Source organism: Bos taurus, chromosome 12, assembly GCF_002263795.3.
Source record: "Bos taurus isolate L1 Dominette 01449 registration number 42190680 breed Hereford chromosome 12, ARS-UCD2.0, whole genome shotgun sequence".
Taxonomy (NCBI): Eukaryota; Metazoa; Chordata; class Mammalia; order Artiodactyla; family Bovidae; genus Bos; species Bos taurus.
Genome location: NC_037339.1, coordinates 12,050,590 through 12,075,198, shown reverse-complemented (window position 1 = coordinate 12,075,198; position 24,609 = coordinate 12,050,590). Strand labels below are relative to the sequence as shown.

Genomic DNA, 24,609 nt, shown 5'->3' with positions numbered 1-24,609 from the left:
TTGACTCAATTTGCCTATAAGGTGAAGTCCAACTTCTTCATTTAAGATTATCTAGCCATTCAAGGTTCTTCACTCTACAATGTTTCTCTCTGACAATACCTTCCCACTCTTCAAAGACATGTGTGACTCTCTCACCTGGCTGGTCTCATTGTCTGCATCAATGAATCACGCTGGTCAGGACTCTAAGCTTCTACTCATGCTGTCTACTACTCTTCTTTGTTTACCCAAATCTAAACTAAACTTCAAATTGAAACTCAGATGCCACCTTTTCTCCGGTTCAGTTATCTCCTTCTCAGATTGCAGATCTGTCACTCCAAAAAGTCTTTACCCTTTTTCGGTTTCTCAGAGGTTAGTGTGCAAAGTCTTTGCCCTCGCATACAACATAGCCCCAGTTCTCTCTTTCTGGTCTCATATCTACAAACTACTTTATGCACTTGATCCCTAGACACAGTGACTCACTTTCTGATTCTCAGTCATGCCACGTTATTTTTAGCTTTCTGTACCTTTGTACCTGTTCTTCCTTCTGCCAGATATGACCCGATGACCTGCCCTTTTCTCAGCTGGAAAGATTCTTGCATATCCTTTAAGAAGCACTTCCAACAATATCTTCTCTGAAATCTCCCTGACCTCTGCCAGGGGAAGCACTTTGCCCCAGAGTACTTTGAGTCTAAATATCCTAAACGTTGTGTTGTAATTCTTTATTTGTACGTTTGTCTTCTATACTTGATGTAAGCCCATTGCTACACAGAACCTGGCAGGATACTGTTTATGCAATAGTTGCTCAGTAAATGTTGCTGAATGAATGAACACTGTAACCTGTATTGATTTCCCCAGTGTGATAACTTTAAGAACTCTTTCTGCTTATACCAATCAAATTGCTAAATTACCTTAGATTATTCTTCAAGTGGTTTGAAGCATGTTTTGGATTCCAGCAAGATTAAACAGAAATGCCCCGACCAAGGTACTTAATTTTTCTAGCCTCAGTTTCTTCATCTGTAAAATGGGGGATAATAATAATAATAAAGTGTTACTGTATGAAATGAGATAATGCATTAAAATATTTAGCACAATGCCTGACATATAGGATGCACTCAAAGTGGGAGAAGTATTTCATAAACTGTTACATTCTACATCTATGTCATTCTCCCCTAGCAGTCTGAAGGGTTGTCGTTGGTATGAAGTTGGTATGAGAACATATATGTGTAACCACGTTGTAATGCACTATGCAAACATAATTACTTTCTTTTCACTGTCTCCCCAGCTACGTTGGAAGCCTGTTTCAGCCTGAACATGTTAAGTCCAGTCCTCAGCAAGGTGCACAGTCTCACCCAGCTCAACTTGTTTCCTTTTTCATTAAAAAATATTCATTTAGCTGAACCTGGTCTTCACTGTAGCATGCCGGATCTTTGGTCTTCACTGTGGCATGGGGAATCTTTAGCTGGGGCATGCAAACTCTTAGATGTGGCAAAGAGAATCCAGTTCGCTGACCAGGGACCAAATTCAGGCCCCCAGCATTGGGAGCTCAGACTCTTAGCCACTGGACCCCTAGGGAAGTTCCCTCAGCTTTTTTCTTGTTAAGTCTCCTACCCACTTTCTTCTCAGCACCCATCACAGTATCACACATAAGGTAGGTGTTCAGTATAATTTAAAGATGGTAACAGCTCTCAAATTAGCAAGGCCTTTAGCTCAAAGTGAAGTCTTCTGCATTCTTTTTGTCTGCTGTTTGTTCGGTGTGACAATGTAAATGTTTTGCCTTGCTCAATGCACTCCTGATGTTTTGGAGATGTGGTATATTAGTTATATTAGCCTGAGTTTGTTTTGTGGTAGTACCACATCCCCTTTTGGCACGTATGACAGAGAGGCAGCCTTAGCCAGTGTCATACTTTCTTCTCTTACTAAAGACATAGATTATGCTTATGTAACTCTTGCACCAGTCCATCCTAAAAGAAATCAGTCCTGAATGTTCATTGGAAGGACTGATGTTGAAGCTGAAACTCCAATACTTTGGCCACTTGATGCAAAGAGCTGACTCGTTTGAAAAGATCCTGATGCTGGGAAAGATTGAAGGTGAGAGGAGAAGGGAACGACAGAGGATGAGATGGTTGGATGGCATCACCGACTCAATGAATATGAGTTTGAGTAAACTCCAGAAGTTGGTGATGGACAGGGAGGCCTAGTGTGCTGCAGTCCGTGGGGTTGCAAAGAGTTGGACATGACTGAGCAACTGAACTGAACTGAACTGAACTCTTGCATGGGAGAACAACCCAAAAAGTGTTTGATTTGGGTCCTTACTGACATTTTGGCCAGTGTATCGCCAAGATGTGAGTTTTCTGTTTACAATTTATTAAGGTGTGGTAATAAAACATGCCCACTCCAGTATCCTTGTCTGGAAAATCCCATGGACAGAGGAGCCTGGTGGGCTGCAGTCCATGGGGTCACAAAGAGTCGCGCAAGACTGAGCAACTAACACTAATAAAACATGCGGGGTGGGGGGAGGATTAGGCTTTCAGGTACTGATTGAATACACAGGTATGGTTACAACAAATCCAGATAGGTGTACCCACAATCTCCAGAAGACCTACGCAATTCTGGAAAGGTTTTGAAGCAGTGTACTGGAAAGCTATGGTTTTGCCAGTAGTTATGTATGGATGTGACAGTTGGACCATAAAGAAGGCTGAAGAATTGATGCTTTTGAAGGCGGTGCTGAAGAGCTGAAGACACTTGAGGGTCCCCTGGACTGCAAAGAGATCCGACCAGTTAATCCTAAACGAAATCAACCCTGAATATTCATTGAAAGGACTGACGCTGAAGCTGAAGCTCCAATACTTTGGCCACCTGATGCGAAGAGCAGGCTCATGAGAAAAGACCCCGATGCTAGGAAAGATTGAGGCCAGGAGGAGAGGGGACGACAGAGAACGAGATGGTTGGATGGCATCACCGACTGACTCAATGGACGTAAGTCTGAGCAAGCTCCTGGAGACGGTGAAGGACAGGGAGGCCTGGCGTGCTGCAGTCCATGGGGTCACAGGGAAAACGAAATACACGAAGACCGGGCCATTAACCAAGAAAGGGTGACACCATCAAAGGCTCCTCACACCCTTCAGCATCTCCTGAAGTCCCCGAGCACTGACGGGACCGTATGGAGCCGCCGGAGGCCTGTACGGGGAGTTCGGGGACGCGCCGCAGGTGAGTGCGAGGCGCGCCCCGGGGTCACTGCCGGCACGCGCTCCTCCCCGCCGGCCCCGGGCACGGCTCCAGGCGGCGAGGACCTGCAGCCCAGCGGGCCCAGGGCCGCCCGGGCCGCCCGAGCCGGCCGAGCCGGGCGCGCCGGGGGAAGGAGTTTCCGGCGGACTCCGCGCGCCGCCGCTTCCTGTCCCCCTCGTCGCGCCGCCTCACGCCGCCCGTCCCGGATCCCCCGTCGTGGCGCTCGGCTACGACCCCCATGCAGTCGCGGCTCCTGCTTCTCGGGCCGCCTGGCGGCCCTCCGGCCGCGCGGCGCCTGCGGCTGCTCCTGCGGCAGGTGGTGCGGCGCCAGCCGCCGCACTCGGATGCCAGGCTTGTGCACGCCGGGGCGGGGGCCGGCTCAGGTAACCCCGGGGCGCCCCGCGGCCGCGCTCGCCCCACGCGTGCCCTCCGCGCCTCCGCGCCCCCTCACTCCCCGCGGCTTCCTTGGGAAGGAGCGCGGCGCCGGGAGCTCTAGTCTCCGCCGCTTTCTGCTGGGTAGCGCGGGGCCAGGCGTTTGCAGTCTCTGAGCCTCCTTCTGTGATGTGAGGGGCCTGGCTTTAGGTTCCTGATGGTCTGAAATGATGCTTTTTCCTGACCCCAGTGGTTCCTTCACCATCCCACCCCGGGATTCTGACTTAGAATACTGTACACGCAGGGGTTCATGCAGCTGCCCTCAGAGGCTGCGGAAAGCTGGACCTGACCTTGCTCTCCAAGTCCCCAGGACCTGGATGGAAGTCAGTCCGTGCCACGTTCCAGCCAGGGCTGGCGGCCGCTGACAAGTGTACGTTCTCGCCAGGGATCCCCTTCGTTCTGTTTTAAACTTATCCGTGAGCCTTTCTGTCGAAGTTCTGCTTGGAAGTTTTCTTTTGTCCCAGTTCACGATGTCCTAGAACCCAAACCCCAACTTGATTTAGTTTAAACCCCTGAGGTCATGGAGACCTAGAAAGGAAAAGTGACTTCCCGCAGATCACACAGCTAACCCTTAGCAGTGAAAAGCGCGAGTCCTAATCACTGGACCACCAGCGAATTCCCTGCTCAGATTTCTAAGCAAAGTATTTCCTGGCTCTGCCGGGGCTGGTTTTAGGGACTCTGTGTTTGTGCTGGAGTTAGAGCCTTTGTGCTGGTTAAGGAAAGGGATGTATGTTGTTGCTTCACTTGAATGACAGAGTGATTCTAGGCAAGATATTCAGCGTCGTTGCTAAGAATAAGGGAGATTTTCTCTATGAAATTGCTGGTTTCTGTTTCTCTTGCACGCTACTCCCCCCACCCAGCAATAATTTTCCTTGTCAGAAATGAGGGAGATTAAGACCTATCCATTTCATTCATTTCATTGAACAAATGCTTTTTTTTTTTCCTTTTTCCTGTACAGAGTTTTATTTCAGATTTTGCCCCTTTATCAATTATTATGTTTCTAGGGTGGTTTTTTTTTTTTTTTCATTCTTTGAGCTGTTTGCTTCTCCTTTGCCTTCAGTTCAGTTCAGTTCAGTTGCTCAGTCGTGTCGGACTCTTTGTGACCCCATGAATCACAGCGCTCCAGGCCTTTGCCTTAGCAGAGGTCAAGGTACAAGTATAGCATAATCTATAACTCAAGCTTTAAAATGAATCAGCCTGGGTTGGGGCCCATTTCTGCGCTGTGTGTGTGTGTGTGTGTGTATGGGGATTTGAGAGTAGGTTTCCTAATTTTGTGTCCCAGTTTTCTTAACTGTAAAATGAGGATAAGGAAAGTATATTAGATAGGGTTGTTGTGAGGATTTAATTAGTTATTAGGATCCCTGACATATATTAATGTTCAAAGTTGGCTTCTTTATTATTTTTAGCATATTTTCAGCTATGTGAGATTTATTCTGTTTTCTTGGCTTTAGAAGAAGTGAAAACAGTTGCTTTTAGGTTTAAACTGTGAGAACTATCTAGGTAGGCTGTTGCCTGTGTGTGTGCTGAATTGCTAAGTCGTGTCTGACTCTTTTTGGCCCATGGACTGTAGCCCAGCAGGCTCCTCTGTCCATGGGATTTTCCAGGCAAGAATACTGGAGTGGGTTCCCATTTCGTCCTCCAGGGGGACCTTAGCAGGGTTAAATCATGTGAACTTTAAAAAATAATTGTTCTTTGTATATGAATAATTCATGTTGATTATAAAAACATTTAGACATGTCCTCAAAATGTGTATTATGTTGAGCAAATCAGAGTACAAGCTTTGCTGCAAATGTGAGACTCATGTACACATTACTCATGACATACTCACTACTTAGACTCAGTCACTTAGCATCATGACACAAAGAGTAAGTTATGTTAACCCCACTTGCCTTGCTACCACAAAGACTCTTAAGGTTGAAGATATGAGGACTGAGGATAAATGTACCTGGAGACTCACCAGAGATCTGGACTCAAGTAAAAACAGGCAGCAAGCTCTGGGCTTCCCTAGGATGTAACACTGGCCATCAAGGTTGAAGTGTCCCCTTTTGAACCAGACGTCACACATGGACAACTGTAAACCACAAATAGCAGTGTGCCGTAATGAATTACAGTTTAGATTGGGAAGATGTGCTCATCTGCACTCAGCCATGTGACTGGTAACTCATCTCTCTGCCAGTAATTGACATTGCTTCCTAGTAGTTTGGAAAAAGAACAACACGGTACATAAACAATAGATATAAATTATATACTATTTTTATCTCTCCTAGGCTGTATGTATGTCTTATTTATTTTTGTATTCCTTTTTGTGCCTGTCAACTTGTTGTACCTAATAAGCATTCAGTGTCTTATTATGTTCCAGTTCATACAGAGAGGGAGCAGGAGTGACTGGAATTTGCTGTGTTGGCCTTTAAGATAGGAGCTTTATAAAGCCTGAGAAGCAGAGGGAAGAGAGGGTCATTTTGTTTAAAAAAAAAAAAAAATCCCAAACCCACCGCTTTTTATCCTTTGTCTAAACATCCATAATTTGTAAATTCTGCATATCTCTTTACACTTCAGTTAGTTGCATTGTCTCTTGGTTTTAGAACAAAGGTTAACAAGGAGGTTAGCTGCTGCAGAGTTCTTTTGTTGTTGTTGTTTTGGCCAGCTAAGTTGCTTGTGGTATCTTAGTTCCCTGAGCTGTGGTTGAACTCGGGCCCTCGGGAGTGAGAGAACAGAGTCTTAACCACTGGACTGCCAGGGAATTCCCTGCAGAATTCCCTAAGAATTTTCAATAAAGATTATTGTAGTGTTTCCTCAGGAGGAGACAGATTAGTTCAGTAGGACTCTCATGTCAAACAGGCACAGGTCTATCATGGATCAAGTGATAATATGGAAACATAACTCTGTAAATCCACTTTGACATGTTGAGCACCGTCCTTTTATACCATTATTATTAAAGGGTTTCACTACTTTATGACTTTTGTGTATAAGTTTTTTAATAGAAGTATTTAAAAATTCTGTATAAGAAATCTATGTTCGTTGTAAGTAAAATACAGATAAGTCCTCTAAAATGGACTCTTTCCATGCAGATTCATGATTGTCTTTTTTTGTGTTAATGTTATCAGGTTTTGTAAAGTGAAGTGAAGTCACTCAGTCGTGTCTGACTCTTTGCGACCCCATGGACTGTAGTCTACCAGGCTCCTCAGTCCATGGAATTCTCCATGAATACTGGAGTGGGTTGCCATTTCCTTCTCCAGGGGATCTTCCTGACCCAGGGATTGAACCCTGGTCTCCTGCATTGTAGGCAGATGCTTTACCATCTGAGCTACCAGGGAAGCCCAGGTTTTGTAAAATAATATGTATATTATTATGTATATGAATACAAATTTCTTTTTAAAAAATTGAATCACATATGTTTTATAATTTATTCTCAGCTATTATTGTTAACATTAATATGGTGATAAATTTTGCTCTATATGGTTATTTTAAATAAGTATTAAATTCATGTATTTATCCATATAATTTTACCAGTTTCCCATTCTTAGACATTCAGGTTATCTATTTTTAAATATATAAATGGTGTAATAAACATCCATCCGTATATATCTTTGTGATTTTAAGATTATATGCTTAGTTTATAATAGAATTAATGACTTTGGGGAAGGGAAGTGTAGAACCCCTGCTTCAATTCAGAAATATAGTGTAAAGGGAAAAACCTATATGTGTGTGTGCAAGTCTTAGCTCTCTATTTACTAGGCATTGAACTTTGGAGAAATTATTAACCACTTTGCACCTGAGGACAGTGAATTTTATGTATTAAAGAATTTAGCAATAAAATCTCAGGACAATTGTAAGCTAATAAGTTGCTAGGAAAGCAATTTATTTGGAACACAGAGACTAACCTGGAAACTGCTGATAAATTTGGTTTTCTCTTGGGTCTAAGTTTTGTATTAAAAAAAAAAAAATGATGACACTTACATGGTTCTTAACTGAGGTAATTCCCCTTCCCGAGGGGGCATTCGGCAATGCCTGAATGCATTTTTTAGTTGTCCTCACCAAGAGAAAGGGAGTGCTACTTGTATCTAATGGGTAGAAGCCCTTGAATCTGCTAAACATTCTACCATTCTACAGGACATCCCCTCACAATAAAGAATCATCTGGCCCAATAAATCAGTCTGTTGAGAAACCTTGCTGTTGAGAAACCTAGAACTAAGCCAACTTCTTTGGTTGGTTTAGTTCAAAGTTGCAGGTCATTGAATTGTGAGTCTGTGTCAGAGTTGAATGTCCTAAGGTGTGTATATTAATTAACTTGATTCATAGTCTACAATTTGGCAGGCAAGAAGCATTGCATCTCCCATTTTAGAAGAAGGGCTGCCCATGGATGTGCCTGAAATATGTAACTAAGAAAAGCATTTTTGAGATAGATAAAGATCTTGGCACTAGAACAGCTTTGAAATATCTGAAGACAATACCCTCAATTCTCCTGGGTTGGCCGAAAATTAAATAAAAACTATCAGTCATACAAAAAATGTAAAGACTTACTAGAAACTATCAAATAAACTTCTGGCAAAGCTATATACTACAACGTTTGTTGATTAAAAATTGAAGAAAGAGCAAAATCTTTTCAATATTCAGTCCACACTGATAGCCACAAAGGAAAACAGAGGACAGAGGATAGAGGATATAATTGGTGAAATTCTCTATGGACAAAAGAGTAATTGACAAATCAAATCTTTACTATAAAATAGTACTTTAAATAAAAAAATTTAAAAATGCTCTATAAAACTTGATCAAGAAGTCCTTTTTGCTTAATTTTATCAAGCTAGTCACTTGATGAAAATTTATGACTGTTAGTATTATTTTGATTGGAATGTTTGTTCTCAGAATATCCTCAGGGTCAGAATGCCCTGTATCCCTCTCTGAGTGTGTATCTTCTTTGTGAAGTAGGAATAGTGACACTTGCCCCACCTGCCTTTACTATATAACATTGGTTGCATTAGTTAGCAGTCATGAGGTTTTCAGTGACAGAAATATGTACAGAAAAATGTGTCATTGGTTCACACAGATGAGCAGTCCAGTGACTTCAGCCTTGGCTAGATGCAGGATGTCAGAATATCTTTAGGGCTTGGGCTCTCTGCCTTTCCCCTTGGTTCCGCCACTCTCTACTCTTCCTTTGCTGGATCTGATTTTTTGCTGTATTGGTTTCAGTGTCTGGCAGGCTTTCCTAAGGTGGTAGCAGTGATAGCCTTACTGACAGGCCTAGATTTTGACTGTCCTTACAGCTCACAATGTGAGAAGTTCAGTTCATGAATCACAGCACACCAGGCCTCTCTGTCCATCACCAACTCCCGGAGTTCACTCAAACTCATGTCCATCGAGTCGGTGATGCCATCCAGTCATCTCATCCTCTGCCGTTCCCTTCTTCTCCTGCCCCCAATCCCTCCCAGCATCAGAGTCTTTTCCAATGAGTCAACTCTTCGCATGAGGTGGCCAAAGTACTGGAGTTTCAGCTTCAGCATCGGCCCTTCCAAAGAACACCCAGGACTGATCTCCTTTAGAATGGACTGGTTGGATCTCCTTGCAGTCCAAGGGACTCTCAAGAGTCTTCTCCAACACCACAGTTCAAAAACATCAATTCTTCGGCACTCAGCCTTCTTCACAGTCCAACTCTCACATCCATGCATGACCACAGGAAAACCATAGCCTTGACTAGATGGACCTTTGTTGGCAAAGTAATGTCTCTGCTTTTCACTATGCTATCTAGGTTGGTCATAACTTTCCTTCCAAGGAGTAAGCGTCTTTTAATTTCATGGCTGCAGTCACCATCTGCAGTGATTTTGGAGCCCCAAAACGTAAAGTCTGACACCGTTTCCACTGTTTCCCCATCTATTTCCCATGAAGTGATGGGACCGGATGCCATGATCTTCGTTTTCTGAATGTTGAGCTTTAAGCCAACTTTTTCACTCTCTTCTTTCACTTTCATCAAGAGGGTCTTTAGTTCCTCTTCAATTTGTGCCATAAGGGTGGTGTCATCTGCATATCTGAGGTTATTGATATTTCTCCTGACAATCTTAATTTCAGCTTGTGCTCCTTCCAGCCCAGCGTTTCTCATGATGTACTCTGCATATAAGTTAAATAAGCAGGGTGACAATATACAGCCTTGACATACTCCTTTTTCTATTTGGAACCAGTCTGTTGTTCCATGTCCGGTTCTAACTGTTACTTCCTGACCTGCATTTAGGTTTCTCAAGAGGCAGGTCAGGTGGTCTGGTATTCCTATCTCTTTCAGAATTATCCACAGTTTATTGTGATCCACACAGTCAAAGGCTTGTGAGAAGAAGAGAGGACACCTTTTCTTGTGAGCTCCAACAAAAGTCCTGGTGAGAACTTTCACAGGCCAGCCTTGGATCATAGGCCCACCGGTAAAACAACCACTGTGGTCAGAGAGTGGCATGTTCTGACAGGGATTAGGCAGGGTGCTCATTTCTGGGCATTTGGGTGCAGGGGTAAAGGTTGGGCTGAACTCTACCCGAAACAAATGGGGCTTATTCTCCACTGGAGAGAGGGAGTCTGTTGTCAAAAGAGGGAAGAATATTGGGCATGTAAAACAAAACAGCTGTCCACTCAAAGTTGAGTGAGTAATGTCCAAACATATTTGTCCAAGAGTAAGTGTAATGGAGAAGGAAACGGCAACCCACTCCAGGGTTCTTGCCTGGAGAACCCCATGGACAGAGGAGCCTGGCGGGCTACAGTCCATGGGGTTGCAAAGAGTCGGACACGACTGAAGTGACTCAGCACAAGTGTAATGTAAAAGATACTATTAATTGTTTTTGTGAATATAGAAATTATTTTCCTGTAAACTTTTGGGAAATCCCTTTACATTAGGATCATTACAAGTGATACAATCAGGCCTTGTTACTTTAAAAATGGCCTTAAATTTGATTTAGTTTGGAAGATTTTAACTATGAGATTGTTTTCAGAGTTTTTAATTTTCAGTCCATGTTTTTTCCATGTTTAAATAAAATATATAACTTAATTTATTGGTAGCAGTAGTTATGTGACAGTTTGTGTACTGTATGGAGATTTAGGTTAATCTGTTATGAGTTATGCGTGCTTATAGTTACAGTACAGTTCGGTTGCTCGGTCGTGTCTGACTCTTTGCGACCCCATGGACTGTTACACTCCAGGCTTCCCTGTCCATCACCAACTCCCGAGCTTACTCAAACTCATGCCCATCTAGTCAGTGATGCCATCCAACTATCTCATCTTCTGTCGTTCCCTTCTCCTCCTGTCTTGAGTCTTTCCCAGCATCTGGGTCTTTTCCAATGAGTCAGTTCTCACTGAAAGCTCAGTGCTTACATTTTTGCATTATTTGTAATAACAAATGTAATAAATGTTAAGCAGCGTATTCTATAACAATTTGTATTTTCTGTTAACTCATTCTTAGTTATTTTAACAATTTCCATTATGAGTATTTTATTAACTCAAATCTTTATTAACAAATAATTGCACTTAACCAAAATGTTTTTGTGGTTTGTTTGAAGAGAGGCATGCATTGGTGTCTTTTGCTTATGTTGTATTACCTGTTGTGTAAGTATCATCAATCTCTTTTAGATTAATACTTATAGTACTTCGCGTGTATGGATCCTTTACAAATAAATGACTTGATTTTTTTTTTACATTTTTTGCTCAGTTTATTATATTTTTAATTACTTGATTTCTGAGCACGATAGAAAATGGGCTATTCTCAAAGAATGCAGAAAACAGGGGGCTTGAAACAATACCTAATTAAGAAAAACAGTATTTGACTAAAAACTATTGGGTTGGCCATAAGTCCATTTGAGTTTTTCCATAAGACATTATGGAATAACCTGAAGGAACTTCTGGTCCAACCCAATATAATCATTCATTTACATATTCATTTATTGAATACCTGCTTGGTTTGAGGTATTATTTTTGGCACTGGGGATACAAAATAATTAAAACATAGACTTTGCTGATAAAATGCTATAGTCTTATAGACTGAACAGTGATCTTCAAATGTTCTTCTCACTTAGTTCTTAGATTTTACAAATATATATCCCTATGTACATTTTTCGGAGAGGGCAATGGCACCCCACTCCAGTACTCTTGCCTGGAAAATCCCATGGACAGAGGAGCCTGGTAGGCTGCAGTCCATGGGGTTGCTAGAGTCGGACACGACTGAGCAATTTCCCTTTCACTTTTCACTTTCATGCATTGGAGAAGGAAATGGCAACCCACTCCAGTGTTCTTGCCTGGAGAATCCCAGGGACGGGGGAGCCTGGTGGGCTGCCGTCTATGGGGTCGCACAGAGTTGGACATGACTGAAGCGACTTAGCAGCATGTACATTTTTAGGTTGATATCTAGAAATTTGCCTGATAAGTATAAATAGTTGAAGAGCATGTTGTCTCCATTGTATTGTAAATATTGACATTTAAAACCAAAAATTGTTACAACACTCTTTAAAATGTATTTTTAAAATGTGTAGTCTGAAAGAAAGAAAGCACAACCTAAAAGCTGAGAGTTTTATTTGGTGGATTTTCTGAGGACTTCAAGGCCAGGACACTGCATCGAAGATGACTTTGAGAGACTGCTCCAAAGAGTCAAGCTGGGGAGCCAGCATATGTAGGAGATTTTGCAATGAAGACCAGGTAGTTAGAACATCAAAAGAATACTGTTAATGAAGGAAGACCAGGTATCTGCAGTTAAGGAATGTAGTGCTTTTCTGTGTATGGGAGGGCGCAAAGTCAGGGCTCGCTCCTTTGAACCACGCTTCCGACAGCTGGGGCCGGTACCCTGTGCCTTCTCACCTCACGTCCCCTTAGAGTGCACTTTCAAGGGTGGCTGCAGCGGTGGGCAGCTTGCTTGCGTCCTGAGTCCCCTCAGGGCTCACTTTTGGGTGGGTGTAACGTGTGGATTGATGGCTGCAGCATTCTTTGTGTACTAATATGGCAGGCAGTATTTTAGTTCATGGTCTCTCCAGTCCAAAATATGACCAATGTTTGAGAGACACTTCACAACCAATTTTTGTCCCACATTGCTAGGAATGGTTATTCCTAGGTCAGGCAAAGGTTCTTCTTGATATACCACTCCAGGTGCTAATTTCTGGATTAGACCCCATTGATAATTTAAAATCCTCTGGATCCTCTGATTTACTAGTCTATTATGATCCAGAAAATGTTTTCTCTTGTTGCTTTTTCCCATATGTAGAATTACACTGTTACAATTATCCTATTTATTTTGAAAATTGTTAGTATGTAGAATTATAAATGTGATCTAATACCTCAAGATGTTTAGCCATTATCAATTTTTTTGCCTGGTTACACATTGGGTAATGTAAGAGATAAGAATCTTATAAAATAGGTAGGATATAAGTAATACAGCTAATAACATTGGCAAATGTAGCAGGGAGACACAAAGAATGAAGAAAATGGAAACAGAGAACAAATTAAAATAATGATTAGTATGACTTGTTATTAGTATAACTAGTTATAATAGGTTGCAATAAACCATCAAGTCCACAGAAAGCTAGCCAGAGAAGCCAAATTCTGGAAGGATCAGGTAGAGAGAAAAAATGTTGTATCTTTGTTTACAAAGGTATCGTTCATCAGTTTCTTGTAGGCCATAGCATGAGAGGTAAGTTTTTTTTTCTGGGAAACAAATATTAAAAGCCAATATGTTTCTGAGAAAGTCATAAAGTTATAAATCATATTTATCTAAAGACTATCAGAAACTTGTATTTGTTAAAAAGTCCTTTTTATGAGTCTTCTTGACTCCTTTTGTTGAACTATCAGTGTGAACTAATGATTGTCTATAAAGGACAAAAGTTAGACTGGCATGGTTAGAGATTTGAGTACAATGCAGTTGGCAAGAAACGGATATTTCTGTGACATGAAGCATTTTAAGAGAACCACGTGGTGCTAGTATTACCTGCCTGCCAGTGCAAGAGACTTAAGAGACCGGGGCTTGATCCCTGGGCTGGGAAGGTCCCCTGGAGGAGGGCATGGCAACCCGCTCCAGTTCTCTTGCCTGGAGAATCCCATGGACCAAGGAGCCTCATGGGCTACAGCCCATAGAGTCGCACACAGTTGGACACAACTGAAGTGACTTAGCACACACACAGAATTATGACTGATAACATTATATCAGGGCATATATCAGATTTTAGGAATTCCATATAAATTTTGGAATATCTATATTAATGAAATTCACCTATACATTATAACCTAAAGTTCATCTCCAGTCACTTGACAATGTTTCTCAAGTAATTCAACATACTAAATAAGCCTAATTAGTTTAACAGTCCTCTTTGAGGTGTCGCAGTGTTCCTTTGAAGAGTTGTTTTCAGTGCTCAGTTGTAAGTCATGTCCAACTCTTCGTGACCCCATGGATTTTAGCCCACCAGGCTCAGACTTTGTCTGTGAGATTTCCTAGGCAAGAATACTGGAGTGGGTTGCCATTGCCTTCTTCATTTGAAGAGTTAGCTGGAAGCTAAAAGAACTTGTTAGATTTTCATATTTGGGAAGTTTGTTAACAATATCAAAAAGGTTTTAAAACACAACAGGGAGGGAGGGGATATGTATACATATAGCTGGTTCATGTTGTACAGCAGAAACTAACGTAATATTATAAAGCAATTATACTCCAGTTTAAAAACAAGAACAAACACAATAGTATCATAGGTCATATGAATTGATATTTATTTAACCAAAGTCACAAATGATTTCAGAAAACAAATACAGATCACTTAAGGGCGCGGGAACTCACACAGTCTGTTATGAAAGGCAGACATACATGTATGGGGAGATGCAGAGTCTGGGCTCATTGAGCTCATTGCTTTGATATGCATCTCAGATAACTGGGGCCAGTATCCTGTGCTTTCTGATCAAAGGCAAAGAAAACTGCTTTCTTAAAAGACAGAGAAAATTAAATCTAGTCTTTTACCAGCTTACTTTTAACAACGAGATTCACTTAATTAACTTTAATCTAAATCTAGCCAATCCTGACCATCCACAAACCTTCCATCACTGTCTGTATCTGTCTTTGTCTAGTTTGTCCCTTAGTCTTTCCATCCAGAAACAACCAGCTCCAAGATAAACTTACTTTCTTTTCTCTTAATATCATGCAGTTCCATTTTTAATACCTTGTTTTCTGAAAAACACACATTCCACTTTCCTACTATATACTGAAATGTTTCCTTTATTATTTCTGTTAGCTTTAATTACATGTTTAAATTAGAATCCTCAACTCTTAAAAACCTTAATTTCTAGTGAAAACTAAGAAGTAAGCAATTATGAACTGTCTTTTAGTTAGCTTTCTGTAGATGGGTGAACATAAATACTAGGGATAATTTCTAAAAACCTTTCCTTTTTTATAGAGAACATCTCAGGGTGGCACCAAACATATTCATTAGTAGTCCTAAATAACTTTAGTTTCTCTGTTAAGTAATTGATAAATCTTATTTTATTTGAGAATGACTTAGTTATTTAATAAACTTCCGTCACTTAATTTAGCATAGCTCTAAATTCAAGTTGCCAAATATCTGGAGAGATTATTCTTAAGTAGACATTCCTTAAATATAATTATTCCTTAAAAGTTCTTCCAAAAACTATCTAATTTGCATTGAATTCACTTATAAATATTTAATTATACCAAGTTATTTTTCATACTCGGAGAAGGCAATGGCAGCCCACTCCAGTACTCTTGCCTGGAATAGATATTAACAAGTTTTATTTAACTTCCATTCACCTTGGTACAATAAGTATTGTACCTAATGTTGGTCACTCTAAAGACATGTCTATATTAATTAGCTCAACAAACTTAAACTAACCTTAAGACCAGATATTAACTTAATATTAAATATTTTCAATTAACATGAACCTGAAAGTCATTTTGATCAGTTTCTTTCTGTGTAGAAATATTTAGTTTGTAAGCATTTACTTTTGAGTCAATTAAATAGAGCTCTTATAAATTTAATTTTGATATTTTCTAGAGATAGAGATATCTCATATATATAATGTGTACAGAGATATATGAATAGACAAAACTAGAGAGCTCATGGCTTCACTTAAACTTAGAAATGAATCAGGTATTACAGTATAAACTTACCAGTTTGTAAATAACACTTGAGATGAATTAAATTGGGTTGCTTAGATGACTGAGACTTTACTATTTGTGGAAAAGAGGTTTAAAGATTTGTGTTTGTCTTTGATAAAGATTCTAAGAAGTCTATGAATTAGATTTTCAGTTGAGGGAGGCTTTCCAGTGGTTTGAATTTAAAATTACCACCTTTGTAATTTTTTTCCCTTGGCTTCAGATTTTGCCTGGCTGAGCTAATTAGACTCAATCTCAGGTCACTGTGGGCTGTATTTATGTTTCTAATTTGCAGAGATTTGCAGGACAAAGACAGTTGTTTTTAATTACCCAAAGAACTGTCACCTCTGCTGCTGCGAAGTCTCTTCAGTCGTGTCTGACTCTGTGTGACCCCTTAGACGGGAACCCACCAGGCTCCCCTGTCCCTGGGATTCTCCAGGCAAGAACACTGGAGTGGGTTGCCATTTCCTTTTCCAATGCATGAAAGTGAAAAGTGAAAGTGAAGTCGCTCAGTCATGTCCGACTCTTAGCGACCCCATGGACTTCAGCCCATCAGGTTCCTCCGTCCATGGGATTTTCCAGGCAAGAGCACTGGAGTGGGGTGCCCTCGCCTTCTCCAGTTTGTCACCTCAGTGATGTTAAAAGATTGATTTGCCCCTATATATATATATATATTTATATGTATTTTATTATATAATTATATATATAATATTTGAAAGTTGCTTTTCTGTATCAGAGATTTCTAACTAAAATTTAAGAGTTCTATGTTCTAGAATTTTAGAGTTTAGTCTATCATGCCTTCAAAAACTCATATAAAGCATTCAACAAAGAGCCTCTTTCTAAGTTCATAAGTTAAACCCAGAGCAAAATCACTGTTTTTATTTTTATTAGTCCTTGAATATTAGTTCCCACTTTTTTCTCCATTGTATGGTTCAGGTAACCCTATTGATTTCCTTTAATATATTTAATTAGTATTTCTTGACGAGCAAATCTATATGTTTTGTCTTATAATACCACACAGGGAAATATTCCTCAGTGAAACATGTCTGTCTCAGAATTAAAGAAAACAGATGTAGCCATCTTATATAAAACCAATGAAAATATATCAATTCTTATATACTTTATCTCAGTTCTATCTTTTATATCTTTAGCTTTCACTAGAATCCAATCAGCAAGTTTTGATCTTACAGAAGGAGTTCTAGAAGTTTTTCTTTTTATTCCCTGTCTATTTAATCTATTTTGTTTTTAAAGGCTCTGGGATCCCCATAGAGGGGGTTGAGCCATGAAACTCAGGCCCTTTTGTTAATGTTGATTAACTGGCCTAATTGTTGCCCAGGTAATTGTTGGTCAGGTATCTCAGTGGAATTTTTTTTCCAGCCCCTTAAACATAAACTTAAAAAATCTGGAGTAAATAGAGTGGACTTGTTTGGCTTTTAATGTTGGGGACCACATGGGGGTCCCTTCCGGTCCACTTAACCTTAGGTAGTGTAATATCAAAACCTTGTGTTTTAATCCCATAAGTGTCCATTTTATTTATTGCATTTTGAATAACCATTTAAAGATTTCTTTAACTATTTGGAATAAGTCTTTTTAAGATTTCTACCTGGTTGGAAAAAGTATCCAGACTTTCCTTACAGTTTTTTTTCCTGTTAACATTAATTATTCTAATGTTTTTATTAGCATCTGTAAGACCCATTGAGGGGAAGCAAAGACCACAAATAAAACTTCTCAAACTGTTTTTTTCTTACTTGTTTTAAACTAAGGAAGTTCTGAGGATAGCCATTACATATATTTCCTTTTTCCCATCTTTAATTTAATTTTTATAGATAACAGTAAAACAGCCGTTTATAATGACAGCTCTGTAAAAACTTACTAATTTAGAAGCTTCTCTAAAGGATTCATCATTTGGCTATTAATGAGATATATACTAACAGTGATTCCAACTAATAAGATGTAAGAGGCTTCCCTGTAAGAGAACGGGGAGGATGTCACCTAAATAAAATTCTTAAAGTTTACTTCCCCAAATAGTATGACAGAGGTCAAGTTTTCAAAATACACACACATACACAAACAAAACTCCCTAAGAAGATCAGGCAGAACATTTATTGATACATCTCAAAGACACAGGAAGAGAAATGCAAGTCCCCTCTACAAAGATTTTGTTTAAGGTCAGAATTCTGAAAAGATATTTTTTATCAAGCCAAATTTTTAACTTAGCTGCATGCACACACACACACACACACACACACACCCCAGTTTGGTCATGTAAGGTTAAGATCTTTTTTTAGTATAATTTAGGTACTTCAAGTGTGATCTGGCTGGAGTATTAGTTGGAGGCTGGTTTCCAATTCTCCTTTAAATATTTCAAGTCATTCTCCTCCCCAAGCTCTCAACTCAGACCTCTGGATTTCTTTTACTGAGCTAATTCCAGACTCCCCTATCTTCCAGTTAGGGATGTCTCAGTGTTTTTCAACAGGGCTCCCCTAATACCTTTAGATTAGGGGGGGGTCACTCCCTAATATCTTTAAACTGGAGAGGCGGGTACCTGTTAGATGCTGCCAAATGAAACTCAGAGTCATCAGCCATTAACAGGAGATCCTGGAGCCAGGAGAGACCCAGATTCATCTGGACTCTGTGGAGGTGGACGGGCACGAGGCCTCTGTTCTGTCAGCGTTCTGGATCCCCAGAGAGTTTAGGCAAAGGAGAGAAGTATGCCCTGCTTGGTTGACAAAACTGTTGTCTAAAAAAAGTGCACAGCCTAGAAGTTGAGAGTTACGTCTTATTTGGCAGACTTTCTGAGGACTTCGAACCCAGGACATAGCATCTCAAGAGACTGCTCCAAAGAGGCAATGAGGGGGAGTCAGAGTATGTAGGAGATTTTGCAGTAAAGATCAGCTACTCAGAACACATCAAAAGATCACTGTTAATGAAAGAAAAAAAAAAAAACAAACCAAAAAACAGATAACCCAAGTTAAGGAATTTAATGCTTTTCTATGGATCAGTCCAGTTCAGTTTAGTTGCTCAGTCATGTCCGACTCTTTGCGATCCCATGGACTGCAGCACACCAGGCTTCCCTGTCCGTCACCAACTCCCGGAGCTTGCTCAAACTCGTGTCCATTGAGTAGGTGATGCCATCCAACCATCTCATCTTCTGTTGAAGGAGATTCCCGCCTTCAATCTTTCCCAGCATCAAGGTCTTAGCCAATGAGTCAGTTCTTCACATCAGGTGGCCAAAGGATTGGAGTTTCAGCTTCAGCATCAGTCCTTCCAATGAATATTCAGGACTGATTTCCTTTAGGATGGACTGGTTGGATCTCCTTGCAGTCCAAGGGACTCTCAAGAGTCTTCTTCAGCATCACAGTTCGAAGGCATTAGTTCTTCGGTGCTCAACCTTTTATATTGTCCAGCTCTCACATCCATACATGACTACTGGAAAAACCATAGCTTTGACTAGATGGACCTTTGTCAGTAAAGTAACGTCTCTGAGATGAAAAGCATCATTTTCTCAGGTAGATCTGGTAGAGCTGGTTGTAGATGGCTGGACAACACATACAGAGAACATAGAGTTCTGTTCTTCTCATGTTAAATTTGAGGTGTGTCTGGAATTTTGAAGTGTCCAAAAGGCTACTGAGAGGTGTGGAACTCAGGAGAGAGATCTCAGCCAAAGTAGACACATAAGACTTTAATTGTACAGAGGTCAAAGGGGGGCCATTGGTATGAATTAGATGATTCAGCAAAGTGTAGCATGGTAACAGCAGTTAGCCAAGAACATTGGCATTTGAGGCAGGAAGGACAAATGCCCCCACCCCGTGAGTGTCGTTTTCCTCTTTGCCGCAGCAGGCATGCTAATTGATCACTGCCCTGTTTATTAGTTAATAATAATCATTATTAGTTGTTGGGCTGGCTGCGTTTTTGCCGCTATGAGAGCTTTTCTCCAGTTGTGGTGAGCAGGGGCCCCTCTCTAGTTGTGGTGCGCGGGCTTCCCATTGCAGTGGACCCACTTCTTGCGGAGCACAAGCTGTAGGGTGCTTGGGCTTTGGGAGTTGCGGTTCCCAGGCTCCAGAGCACAGGCTCAGTAGTCGTGGTACATGGGCGTAGTTGCGCCATGGTATGTGGGGTCTTCCTGGACCGGAGAGCAAACCTGTTTCTCCTTCATTGGCAGGTGGATTCTTTACCTTTGAGCCAACCAGGGAAGCCCACTACACTGTTTCTTAATGAGTCCAGTTTCCATTGTGAATTCTTCTTTGGGGTTTTTGGAAGCCTGTTACTTGATTCCCAAATGTTATCTTTTTGTTATGAGGTTCTAGTTTAATTCCATTTTGATCAGAAAGTATACTTTGTATGATTTCAGTCCTTTGAAATTTATTAAGACTTGCATTATGGTGCAGCCAGAGATCTAGTTTGGTGACTGTTGGCGTGTGTATTTACAGAGAATTCTGCCATTGTTGGGTGTACTGTTCTATAAGGGTGATTTAGGGTAAGTGGTTTATAATGTTTTCAGGTCTTTGCTTCTACACTTGGTCTTAGCCAAAAGGTCAGGAAGGGATCATCTCTACTTCTATATTCTTCTTTTTTTCCCCTCCTCTTCCATCACTTGTGAGAGAGACGTATTAAGATATGATTTTAAAGCTGTCTCCTGTCACCTTTCAGACCTGTCATTTTGCTTCGTGTTTACTCCCTGGTCGCCCCTTGCCGGGCACCACCTTAGATTTGCCGTGTTTGTCGTCTGACTGCGCTCGCCCCCTCCGTGCGCTCGCCCCCGCCTCCGTGCGCTCGCCCTCTCCGTGCGCTCGCCCCCGCCTCCGTGCGCTCGCCCTTGCGCCTGCAGGCCCGGTGGCGGTAATGCCTTTCTGTTCTTGCTAGTCCCAGGGCACTGCTCCATCTTTGTTGGTTTTCCCAGACTCTGCCCACACCTTCATAAATGCTTCCTTAATTATTCTCTCCTCAGTTTGAATGAACTATCAGTTTCTTGCTGGGGCCGTGATTGATAATGGATGTATTTAGGAAAAGCACTTCAGTCAGTAGGAAAATCCAGCTCAAAAGCCTAAAATGCATACATGTCTGACATGCTGAAGGAACAGTGAGAGACCTTGCGCTGAGTAGGAGAGAGGAGGACGCTAGTAGGAGATGACTGGAGAAGGGAAGTGGGGAGCCGGATCAGAAATAGCCTTTTAGGCCATTGCAGAGATGGGGGTTGAGCAGAGGACTGGCATCACTGCATTCCTGTGTTCTTGTGATCACTGTGGGTGCTCTGTTGAGCATTAACTGTAGAGTGCGAGCATTGAGACTGGAGATGTGTAAGGAGGTGAGAGAACGCTGTTTAAAGGAGAAACTGGATTGAAGTCGTAAACCCCTAACTGGCTTGGGTAGGCACTGTGGTGGTGGAGGATGGCGGGAGAAGTGGGCAGTACTACATATATATATATATATTTTTTTTTAATTAATTAATTAAGTTTTGGCTGCCTGGGTTCTCATTGCTGTGCGTGGGCTTTCTCTAGTTGTGGTGAGAGTGGGCTACTCTGGTTTTGGCGAGTGGGCTTCTCATTGAGGTGGCTTCTCTTGTGGCAGAGCTCATGCTCTAGAGCATAGGCTCAGTAGCTGTGGTGCTTAAGCTTAATTTCCCCTGAGGTGTGTGGCACCTTCTGAGACCAGGGATCGAACCCCTGTCCCCTGCATTGGCATGTGGATTCTTAACCACTAGATCACCAGGGAAGCCCAATACTACATGTACTGACAGAGTCAGTACTGTTTTCTGGTGGGTGTGGGAGAGAGCAGTTAAGACGGGCTGTAAGATTTCTGGTCTGAGAAACTGGAAGCATTAAGTTGCCATTAGCTGAATTGGGGGATACTGTGGGTGGAGCACGCACAGATCAGAAGTTCAGTTTTGCATATGCCAACTGGCAGGTGACTGTTAGGCATCTCAGAGACTGTTGTTGCCCATGCTTTGAGTTCTGTGGTCTAGATCACAGGTATAAATTTGGGAGCAAGCAATATATTGCGCTTAAAGGCACAAGACCAGGTGAGCTCATCAAGAAGCGATTATAGACAGAAAAGAGGCCAGAATGGGGCCTCCACACCCAATAAGAAGTTGAAGAGCAGAAGAAGGAAAGGCAAAGAAAGCTTGAGTCATAATGAGGTAGGAGGAGGAGCAAGGAGGTGAGGGGGCAAGGAGGAGGGAGAGGGGAGAGGGAAAGAGAGAGAGAAGCGGCAGTTGGGGGGCGTTACGGGGGTGGGGGCTGGTGGTTGGGGGAGGCTGTCCATGCTGGGGTGGGGAGGGTGTCCCTGCCTGGCCAGCATGCTTGCAGGCAGGGTCCCAGCTTGACCCTGGAAGTCGGTGGTTCGAGCTTCCAGCTCTGTGTACACAGGCAGTCAGACTCTGACTAATGACGTAGGCTGGGTCGATTCAGTTTTCCTGCCTGTGAGGTTGAGTCATGACGGAGTTAGGAAAACTGCAAGAACAGTTTACTTAGGACAGTGTGCTTTTTATTAGAAGATGCCTATGAAGACTTGAAAGATGAAGAGTCATGACTTTTGCTTCTTAAGATAGTGTTTTTTAAACTCTCCTACAGGTTTGAGACATATCAAAATAAAAGGGGAGAAAGTTGTCCCCTGCCCATGGTGTTCCACAGTGAAGCTGGTGGTGCTGGGGCTGGTCTCTCAGTGAGTTGCTCCTGGGATGTGTCTTGGACTGCACATCCTGTGGCCTTTCCTGGCATACTGTGGGCTAGTTCAGAGCCTAGGTCTCTTCATGGTGTTGTGTTTTTGGTTCCTGTGAGCTACTTCACAGAACTGCAGTAACAAAACCCCCAATGTCCTTGTACTGAGCTAGTTTGAGATGGCATTTCTGTTACAGCAATTCTATGAAATAGCTCACAGATGCCTTGGGTGACTTAAGAGTCAAGATTAAATGAAATAGTGTAAATACATGAGTCTTTAACAGTATTTTGGCTTTCCTTGTGGCTCAGTGATAAAGAATCTGCCTGCCAATTCAGGAGAAATAAGTTTGATCCTTGATTCAGGAAGATCCCCTGGAGAAGGAAATGGCAACCCACTCTAGTATTCTTGCTTGGAAATCCCATGGACAGAAGAGCCTGGCAGGCTACAGTCCATGGGGTCACAAAGAGTTGGACACGACTGAAGCGACTTAGCACGCATGCATGTGTAACTTATACTGTAGATGCCAGTTTCACATCACAGGGCCTGACGTGGACAGGTGAGGCTGTGGTCGCCTGACACTCATATCTGTGATACACCCATCCCTGTCTGTAGTCAGGAGCATCAGGATTGCAAAAGGCATAGGGTGTTGCTTTCTTAACTTGTTTCTTATGATGATTGTGTTTCTGTATTCTCTTTTTAGGTGATACAGTTAATATTGGAGATGTATCCTACAAGTTGAAAAATCCTAAGAACCCAGAACTTGTGCCACAAAACTACAGTAAGAAATAATCATTTATTTATGAATTTTTCACTTTGTATCACTTCATCCATGAATGTTTTAGTAGAATCTTTGTCTACATCTTGCTATTTCTGTTTGAATTGGGATAAAATTTAGACTTAATAAGATTCACAGATCTTAGGCGTTCGTTTTGATTAGTTTGACAGTTTTGTAAATGTGTGTGGGCACCAACATTGCTCTCCTCACCCTGAACGGTCTCTTGTGCCCCTTCCCTCTACCCGGCTCTGGAAGCCATTGCTCTCGCTTCTGCTGTGGCAGATTAGTTTTGCCTATTCTTCAGCTTTCTATAAATAGAATCCTATAGTTAAGGTATAGTTTTTGTGTCTGTGTGTTTCTCTGTGTGTTTGGTTTCTTTCCGTCAAGATAATACTTGTGAGATTCATCCATATTCCTGTACCTATCAGCTTGCCTTTCATTGCTGAGTAATTTTCCATTGTATAATTATATATCATAATTTATTTGTTCTGTTGATGGACATTTGGATGGTTTCCATTTTTGGACTCTTATGAATGAGGTACTGTGAACATTTCTGTACAGGGCTTGTGGTCACAAGTTTTCACTTATCTTAAACAAATAACTAGGAGTTGATGTGTCATAGGGTAGATACCTGTTTAACTGTACTCAGCACTGCCATACAGTTCTCCAAAGCAGTTGGACTGTTTTACCCTTTGACCAACAGCAATGTTCCCCATCCTTGCCAACACTGGTATTTCTAGTCTTTTTGGTTTTACTCATTCTACTAGGTATGAAATGGTAACTCATCATGGTTTTTGTTTTATAACAGCTTTATTGAAATGTAGTTAATAAACCACAAAATTTACCTTTTTAAAGTGTGCCACTCAGTGGTTTTAGAATATTTCCAAAATTGTGCGACCATGCCCCTATGTAAGTTGAGAACATTTTTTAAGTCAACAAGAAACCTCACATCCATTCATGGTTACCCGCTGTTTCCTCCTCCTCCACTTCCCCTCGCTGCCCCTCTAGCCTTTGGCAGTCATTAATACACTTTCTGTTTCTGTGGATTTGCTTGTTCTGACATTTCATATAGATGGGATCATCTGACATGTATTCTTTGTGTTTGGCTTATTTCACTTCTCGTGTTTTCAGGGTGCATCCGTGTTGTAGCATGTATCAGTGCTTCATTCCTTTTTACGGCTAGATAATGTTTCATTGTATGGATATATCACTCTGTGTTTTATTCATTCATCAGCTTGGGAATATTATGAATAATACTGCTATGAATGTTCATATACAAGTTTTGTATGGACGTATGTTTTCAGTTTTCTTGGGTGTATACCTGCTCCTGCTGCTGCTGCTGCTAAGTCTCTTCAGTCGTGTCCGACTCTGTGTGACCCCATAGACAGCAGCCCACCAGGCTCCCCCGTCCCTGGGATTCTCCAGGCGAGAACACTGGAGTGGGTTG

The 24,609-nt window shown here is 41.6% G+C and overlaps 1 protein-coding gene across 10 annotated transcripts in view; it reads left to right on the top strand.

Annotated features, from left to right (window-relative positions):
- Window positions 1-3,365: 3,365 nt before the first annotated feature.
- Window positions 3,366-24,609, top strand: part of VWA8 (von Willebrand factor A domain containing 8) — a 416,362-nt gene continuing 395,118 nt past the window's right edge. For 8 of the 10 annotated variants that reach the window (XR_009496658.1, XM_059892187.1, XM_025000014.2 and 5 more), the window contains exons 1-2: window positions 3,366-3,587; window positions 23,088-23,165. Coding sequence is in view for 7 of the 10 variants with exons in the window: in XM_059892187.1 (XP_059748170.1) it covers window positions 3,443-3,587; window positions 23,088-23,165 (223 nt within the window). In the remaining 3 variants the exon portion in view is untranslated. Of the gene's footprint in view, window positions 3,588-3,639; window positions 4,007-21,205; window positions 21,867-23,087; window positions 23,166-24,609 lie in introns of those variants that run through there. The other 2 variants (XM_059892190.1, XM_059892189.1) reach the window with 2 other exon arrangements.